The sequence below is a fragment of the Aulonocara sp. 'chitande type north' Nkhata Bay genome, linkage group LG17 (assembly GCF_057382095.1).
Source record: "Aulonocara sp. 'chitande type north' Nkhata Bay isolate Kocher_YH1m ecotype deep benthic linkage group LG17, A_spYH_male_GT1.1, whole genome shotgun sequence".
NCBI classification, from domain to species: Eukaryota; Metazoa; Chordata; class Actinopteri; order Cichliformes; family Cichlidae; genus Aulonocara; species Aulonocara sp. 'chitande type north' Nkhata Bay.
The window spans coordinates 34010794-34018801 of NC_141360.1; the positions used below are offsets into that span (position 1 = coordinate 34010794).

An 8008-nucleotide genomic window follows, 5' to 3' on the forward strand; every position below is an offset into this window, starting at 1 on the left:
AGAATAAGAATAAATGTAGGTTGCACTTATAAATAAACATTTTTGTGTATGTTGTTCATTCATGTCTCTAAGGTTTCAAATATGGCCCAGAGGTCAGAACCATCTGCCCATAACCCTCCTACTAGAGGGTCCACATCTGGGTTCTGCGTTGCCCTTACCTGCCTGTCTCTTTAAGAAAAGTCATATGATGGTCACATGACCCGGAAGAATACCGAAGTCATTCAGCGTGGTTGTGTTTACAGGCGTGTTGTTTACTTGGCGCCTGCAGGTTTGTGCTGTAAATAAACCGTTAATTTACGATAATTAATCCTTTAGACGTTTATATTATCATTCAAAGAATAGTAACGTAACCTGCTTTCTTTTGTATAGCAGCCACAGCTCTCTGCTATCAATGTCGAGGTAGGTTTATGTGAAGGTTTTAGGTTTACTCGAAATAGACGGATTGCTTTGCTCTCAGTAAAAGAACTTACACGGAAATAAATCACCGATAGAATTCTAACATTATTTTAATGGTGTGCGGCGACACTAGCAGGCTTAAAATCCGACTCAAATCTCGTTTGTCATGTATTAGCATCTCTTCGTATTTCGCACAGGTGTGTTACAGATGTTTTAAAAATCTCAAGTAAGCAAAAAAAACATTACTGCCGTACGTTTTTAACGTTTCCCGATTTGCATGTATCCTCTCATTTTGAAATTGCCCTCATTTTCATTGACTTTTGCTTTATAACAATGACACGGTATGACATGTGTCTTCAGTTACATTGAAGCAGGTTTTGATAACGTTTTATTTCTGCCTCTTTTACCCTCAGGAGTAAGTAAAAACATTTCAGATATATTGATCATGAAGCAGGTTAGTGAGGCTGTGAATGTCCCTGCATGCTTCATATCAAACCATGAAGGCTTTCTTGGAAGCATCAAAAACTTCATTGAGGATTTTGTGGTGACTGAAATAGATATCTATGGACAGCATGTTAACACAGCAGCAGCCACACAGACACCGGGCTGTGCCTCTTCAGTTGGAAATGACAGAACCAATGCAGAATATAAAGAGGACAGTCATTCTTCAGCCTCACAGGATGTTGATGTCCCTCTGGATTGGGGGGTACACGACCCACTCCCTAGTCTAGGGAGTTTAGATTTAGGTTTGATTTTAGGTCAGTCGGTCAGTGAGGAGCTCGAGCAGTTTGTGTTAACTCTCAGAGATAAAAATCCACCTGAGCTGGAGCTCTCCCTTGGTTCCTTTGCTGACAAACACCAGAGAGCCAGTGTCCACCGAGCTGTCAGACACCGCTTCCCTTTTCTCATGACTGTCACCATTCAGCCTGAGATCAGGGTGAGGGAGGACCCAGACTACAGAGAGCTCTCCCAGCTTGTTAAGGAGGATGAGGCTGAGGACTTTTTCAGATTTATAGATGCCAAAGTGAGAGGTTCGTCCTATACGTTTGGACCTGATGACAATAAGGAGCACAGGACGGCAGTCCATCACTTCCTGAATCGAAGGTTCGGGAAACTGGTGGAGACTAAAAGCTTCAATGACCAGGGGAGGACATCGATCTCAGTTAGGCTGAGGGAGCGAGGGAGGCCAAAGAAGCGAACAGCAGAGGAACGTAAAGATGATGAAGTTTACACTGGTAAGGCATAGCATTGCATGTTATTGATCATTTATAAAATGTAAACAACAGGAGAAAACTCCAAGGTTAATGCTTTAGATCAAATTACCTACTTTAAGTAAACAAATAAATAATATAGAAAAAACTGAAGAAGAATGAAGAATTTTAAATATAAATAAAATAATTATGGCAGCTTTATTTCACAGTAATTGTGATTTGAATCGGTCAAAGCAGGAGAAAAAGACCAGAAAACTCTTAGTGAGAAGGGCAGGATGACACAGGTTAACAAAATGAAAATCAAAGATGGTTTAAAAAAATCAGATTTCCCATAGGGAACGTTTTCAAATGTGATAAAAATATAGATGTTTTTTGCGTGTTTTTCCAGCGTTCACTCTGTGTAAGGAAAACCTTGAGACTCTGGAGGCCATCAGCTACATGGCAGCAGCTCTCGGGGTCCTGCCATCTGATTTCACCTATGCTGGGATCAAGGATAAGAGAGCAATCACCTACCAGTCCATGGTGGTAAAGAAGGTCTCACCTCAACGGTACTGCTGTGTTTCTTTCATGCATTTTGAGTATATATTTATATATATATATTTTTTTCTTTTTCTTATTTACAAATCATGGGATAAAAGCACCAAACGTTGTGTTATGTTAGAGTTCTTCTTGAAATACTATTTATATATTTTGCATTTTGTGTGACTAGGTTGAAAGAGAAGAATGCAGAGTTTCAGAACAGAGGGATCCGCGTGTTTCAGGTGCGTTCTGTCAGCGAGCCTCTCCGGCTTGGACGACTGCAGGGGAATCACTTCGACCTGGTTGTCCGGGACCTGAGACCACACGGTGCCGGTGACACGCACTCCTCTGGCGGAGACGTGCACACACGGCTGGCAGCACTGGTGAAAGAAGCAGTGGAGAATGTCAAGGTATATTTTGAGTTTTAGGTTTTCTGCAATCCTGTGGTAAAAGCATATGCCAGGAACCAGGCTTTCTTTAATGTTTTATTAAAAAACTTTTTTTTATTGGATATTGACAAACTTAAAAAGGCACCTAACTTAAATAGTGAACCAGTGTTGTGTCTGCACTTGCACAGCTTGGCATAGAATACATTTTGAATTGTATACAAAAACTCTTCATTTGTTAAAGTTTATTTATTTGATTCTAATAATGCAAAGATATCACAGTTTGACCAACAAGGTGATTCTCAAAGAGCTATTAGCTAAAAACCTGGTATACCTCAGTGTAGTCTAGAGCAGGGCGATATGGCCAAAAATATTTATCACGATATATATTTGAAAATTTGCGATAACGATATAACTGACGATATAATTGATGCGAGACAAAATACAACTCCACAACATTACTAGCGCAAAAAGACAACCTTCTATTTATTTTCACGTAAACAAGAAGCTGGTTTTTATGTACATTAAAGCTTTATAAAAATGTAACAGTGCAAATGCAAATTCCTTGCTGAAAGTTTAACCCAAAGGCATTTCCAGTAGAAATGGGCTGACATATCCTGAGCATAACCATGTATAATATCCACTGAAGTTAAAAAGAGGTGCTTTGCAACATTAAACTGCAGTGTGCAGTACGCATTTTTCGGACCATAAGGTACACGGGATTATAAGGCACATTAAGCGAAACAAAGCAGTCAGATAAATCAAACTTTATTAAACTCATTCTTCTTGCTTCCTCCACTTCTGTACCATTGATTCATTAATGTTGAATTCTCTGGCAGCTGAGCTATTCCCATGTTGTTGCAGTATATTAATGACTAACCTCGTATTGTGGATGGATTATCTCAGTTGTTCTCCTGACTGAAGTTTGGTCCCTTCACGTTAACTTTTATAAGTGGAAAAGTGTTAGTGTTCCTCCTCCAGCTTCACTGTTTATGTTATGCTAACATAGCTGTGTCGCTAGCGATCACGTAGCACATCATTATATATCAGCTAGCCCAACTTCAGTAACCCTAAAAACGTCACTGCTGTTTAGTTTCCTGTCTTCATTTATGTTGGAAGTGATAGCAGAGCTGTACGTTTGAATTTTTTCAGAAATCTCTCAGTCAGAACATGCAATATCATGCTTAGGTAACTAGCGAAACTAGCGAGCTAACTTCCGCTAGCTTCCTGCTAACTTCTAACTCCGTTAAATGTAATAACTTTTGTTTTCATGGATGCCTGGAAGTTAAACTTTATAGTTACACTTGGTAAAGCAGCAATGCTGATCGTTTTATTAAAGATCAAAGAATTTAGACAGTTTTCAACTCTCAGTGATGCTGCAGGGTTGTTTGACCTGAAGTCAAATATACGGAGTTTGGGACCCAGATTACTCCCAGATTTAAGAGCATCTTAGTCCGACAAATACGACAATAACAACGGCCACTTGCATGTTCTGCAAAAAAATGTGCTTTGTTGTGTATCTGATGGACAAACACCAAACCAGTTCCACATCACGGAAGTTGCACCATTTTTACAAACCAACAATCGGCCATGTGCGTATGAAAACAAAGGCACTGCGCATGCGCGTTTTACTCCCATTCTATCGCGATATTTCATTTTCCTATCGTTGCCTAACATTATACCGGTATTACCGTGAACGGTATAATATGGCCCAGCCCTAGTGTAGTCCTCCAAAATCTGAGGAAAGTGAACAAATAGAGGAAAAAAGAAGAAGTGGTAATCCTAAAAAAAACCTCACTGCAGCAGAAAAACAGAATCTGAACGTCATGTCCTTTAAAAATAGGAGGGGGAAAAATCTGGCAAAGGCCTGACACAGTAGCTGAGAGATTCATCTGGCCCTTCATCTGCTATTCACTGAAGCCTCATCAGAAAAGGTCTCAGTGGAAGGGTGGCTGTCAAGAAGCCACAGCTGAAATTAGTCCTCGACTAATCATGTCTTTCCTGATAGAGTTTTAAAATATGTCTGCTCATTAGCAAGTGGTTTTGTTGGTCCAGAATGTCTGCTTCATACAAGCTACATGGCCACCACCACACATTGACCTCTGATGTTTTTCACTGTAGGCCAGAGGGTTTGTCAACTACTATGGACCACAGAGGTTTGGGAGTGGACAGAGCGTTCAGTCTGATCGAGTAGGACTAGCTCTACTGAAAGAGGATATGGTGAGCGTTTGAGACATTCGCTATGTATTCAAGATGATAATACTGTTGGTTACAGTCATATAAAGCTAATCCATGACCGGCATTGCTCAGTGAAAACAGCACATTGTTGAGTTACTGTATGTAATGTGTGTGTCAGGTGAGTGCTGTACGTCTCTTCTTCACTCCAGAGGAAGGCGATGATCCTCAGAGTCATGCAAAGAGACACTTCCTCCAAACAGGTTTGTTTTAGTTTTATGGGAGCTTTTTCTTCCTTCAGAAATTTCTAAAATGAGAACTATTCTTTGCTGAATCTGAGGTTTTTTTGCAGAACAGTGTGATGATCTGTTCCTCTATTTATTTTTGAAAGTTGGCTGAAATTCATCATCCATGTTTGGCTAAAACCTTATGATTCTGTAATGTCAGCGTCTGCTGTTCTAGTGAATTCATGACACATTTCATAAACCAAGTTTTGGTTTATGAAATGTGACTAAATTAACGTCATGCAAATGCTTTTTTTAGAATTTGCAATTTCAATATGTTTTGTCGTTTTATTTTTCTGTCTTTCACCCCTCTCCACTCCAGATAACGCTAAGGAGTCCTTAGCTTTGATGCCGTTGTCCAAGCCCAGGGAGCGATTGATGCTGCGGGCCCTGAACCGCTATGGTACAGGTCCTGATGGATGTGACCAAGCCTGGCTCAGCCTGCCACACAGCATGAGGATTTTCTACCCTCACGCTTACTGTAGCAGGTCAGCTGCAAGGAGAATCTACCCATCCATCCATTATCTTAACTGCTTCTCCTGTTCAGGGTTGCGGGGGAGTTGAAGCCTGTCTCATCTGTCATAGGGCACAAGGCGGGGCACGTCTTTGACTATTTTTTATGATATTAAATAAAAATCTTTGAAAGTAACACATAAACAGGTTTGACAGATAGCGATATGTAAAAAAAAAAAAAGTCGTGCATTTATTAAAGCTGGTTTCCATTATAGGTGAGGGAGATAAATTGGCCTTAGGTGTAGCCCAAATAAGTGGTTTCTTTTATTTATTAGGAAATTAAAATAAATGTTATATAAAAGCCAAACAGTATTTTTAATAACACGCCATCCCAGTGCTTTAGATCTTTAATTTGAAAAATTATGTCGATGTTCTTGTGGTTGTCAGAGTTTGGAACGAGGCGGCGGCACACAGGCTAACTACAATGGGTCATAGTGTCCGAAGAGGTGACCTGGTGTGGTTACGACAAGGTCAAAACAAAATGGAAGATGCTAGAGAAACCAGCATGGCTCAGGTAAGAAGGCAGATAAAACAGGAAAAGGAGATCTTTTAAAAGTGATAACTGATTAAAAAGATAGCTCAGGAGTAATTAGGATAGCTTTGTGTTATAATCAGAGCAAACACTTTTCCAGGCTTTGTGACTTGGTTGCATCTGTGACAAACATTATCACAGAAGTACAGGAACCAGCTTGTTGACTTCATCGTGGACCTAAATGCTAGAATTGTAGTTCCCGCGTTCGTTTTCACACATTTACCAGATCCTTGAATTTTTCTATCTTAAACTTGGTACAGTCATGTGTGCTGCGTCCTGCATGCTACCCAGGCAGTGCCCACCGCTTAAACCACACAGTATTTCCAGTACAAGCACATCTAAAGCTGAGTGTTTCCTCCTGTGTGTTCACATGTTCATGCAAGCATGAGCTTAAGTTTTGTCTTATTTTTCAAAGTAAAGTTTGCACAGGCCAAACACCAAAGGAGGGATAAAGGAGGAGTGGCATTTAAGAATCCAAGCTGGAGAAATGAAAGCATAATCTTGGCCTGAAACTGCAAAGCTGGGGTTAGAATGGGGGGTGAGAACAACACGAAGTATATCAGCAAACAGTGCGTTAAAATTTTTTTATCAATTAATTATTTATTGTTTCTATTTGTTTCCTTTTAGTGAGGTAAACTACCCTTTTTAGTGTGCATGAAAGGACAGAATAGAGGTGAAAACTGTGGTTACTTCCTTTTTTTTCTGCTTGTTGAGGCTGTGATTTACAACAGTAACTTTGTTATGGTTTCACTTACTGTACTTTTGTTGCGGCTGCAGTCCAGAAATACCTCCTGGTAATTTCAACAGTAAATAGGATTATTTAGTGACACATTTTTTTGTGCTCTTTTGGTCACAGGACACATTTTCGATGTGAGGACACGTTGTTACTTTTTTCAAACACCTTGTCAGTGCCACTAACTTTGTGTTTGTGCTTTCTTCTAGATCCATGTGGTGACAGATAAAGAGGAGCAAGACGGTATCTATAAACTAGAACAAGTAGGGAGTGTTTGGAGCTATTTGTGTCTCTGCCAAATGCTGTTTTTTGTACACTACAGTAACACTGCAGTTGCTACTTGTTATATTATTGTTCTGCCAGGTTGTGTTACCGATGCCAGGAAACACTGTGAAGTATCCAGAAAATGCCATGGGAACTTGGTACCGAGAGAGACTGGTCAGAGATGGACTGGAAGATTGCCGCTTCAGAGTCAGCAGCCTCAAACTGAACCTGCCTGGCTGCTACCGCCCCCTGCTGGCAGTGCCGCACAACCTCAGGTATCAGCTGCAGAGAGCAGCCAGCAGAGAGGGTGGAAGAACGATGGCAGGTTCAGAGTCGCTCACTCTCACGTTAAACTTCGACTTGGACTCCTCGTGCTATGCTACCATCTGCCTCAGAGAGATCATGAAGTGTGACCCCTGAAGGTTAAAGGAGGACATAGCTGTTGTATTTGTTTGAAGGAGAAGAAAACAGCTTTTCTACAATACTTTGTACTTTCATTGACCGTTATTATGTTACTAGTAGTCTTTTAGTTTGTTGTTGAAGACCGTAAGTATAAAGAAAAATCATATTGTGCACTTCAAAAAGCATAATGAAAGGAGGCCACTGCCAAATGTGAACAAATGTCTATGTAAAAGAATTCATGCAGTATGTTTCTCGTGCCATAAATAAATCCTGTAAAACAACAAAGTTTCTGATTTTAAAAAAAAAAAATTTCTGTATTTTCATTCAGAATGTTTAAGTTTGAAATCTTAAAAACACAATTTGAGTGGGTTCAACTCCACACTCTCCATCTTAAAGATAATAAAGCATTGACCTAAAATTTCAGAAATTAACTGCAATCTTAACTAAGTCCACTTAAAATGTGCATGTGATTTTTTTTTTTTTTTTTAAAAAGAGAGACCAATAACCTTTGACCTTCACAAAGGCTTTGTTCACACTGCAGGTGAAGGCGCATCAAATCCAACTTTTTTGACCTTATGCGACCCATATCCGAT

General features: G+C 39.9%; 1 protein-coding gene across 3 annotated transcripts; it reads left to right on the top strand.

The window, feature by feature from the left end:
- Positions 1-200: 200 nt before the first annotated feature.
- Positions 201-7727, top strand: LOC147310440 (pseudouridylate synthase PUS7L-like). 3 transcript variants are annotated; one of them, XM_086269771.1, is made up of 11 exons: positions 201-268; positions 370-399; positions 810-1631; positions 1996-2155; positions 2317-2536; positions 4634-4732; positions 4869-4950; positions 5294-5459; positions 5872-5998; positions 6959-7012; positions 7113-7727. In XM_086269771.1, exons 3-11 carry the CDS (start codon positions 842-844, stop codon positions 7431-7433), a joined length of 2019 nt encoding a protein of 672 aa, XP_086125897.1. In that variant the 5' UTR covers positions 201-268; positions 370-399; positions 810-841; the 3' UTR covers positions 7434-7727. The 3 variants fall into 3 exon arrangements, with proteins under 3 accessions (XP_086125897.1, XP_086125896.1, XP_086125898.1); XM_086269772.1 differs by lacking the exon at positions 370-399 and having other exon boundaries at positions 223-268; XM_086269770.1 differs by having other exon boundaries at positions 201-1631.
- The last annotated feature ends 281 nt before the right edge of the window (positions 7728-8008 follow it).

Bases quoted from the DNA above. Each gene is read 5' to 3' on its own strand.
- LOC147310440 (XM_086269770.1), top strand. From the start codon at position 740: ATGACATGTGTCTTCAGTTACATTGAAGCAGGTTTTGATAACGTTTTA. The intron at 2,156-2,316 runs GTACTGCTGTGT...TTGTGTGACTAG, and splicing joins AAGAAGGTCTCACCTCAACG to GTTGAAAGAGAAGAATGCAG. The intron at 5,460-5,871 runs GTCAGCTGCAAG...TGTGGTTGTCAG, and splicing joins CCTCACGCTTACTGTAGCAG to AGTTTGGAACGAGGCGGCGG.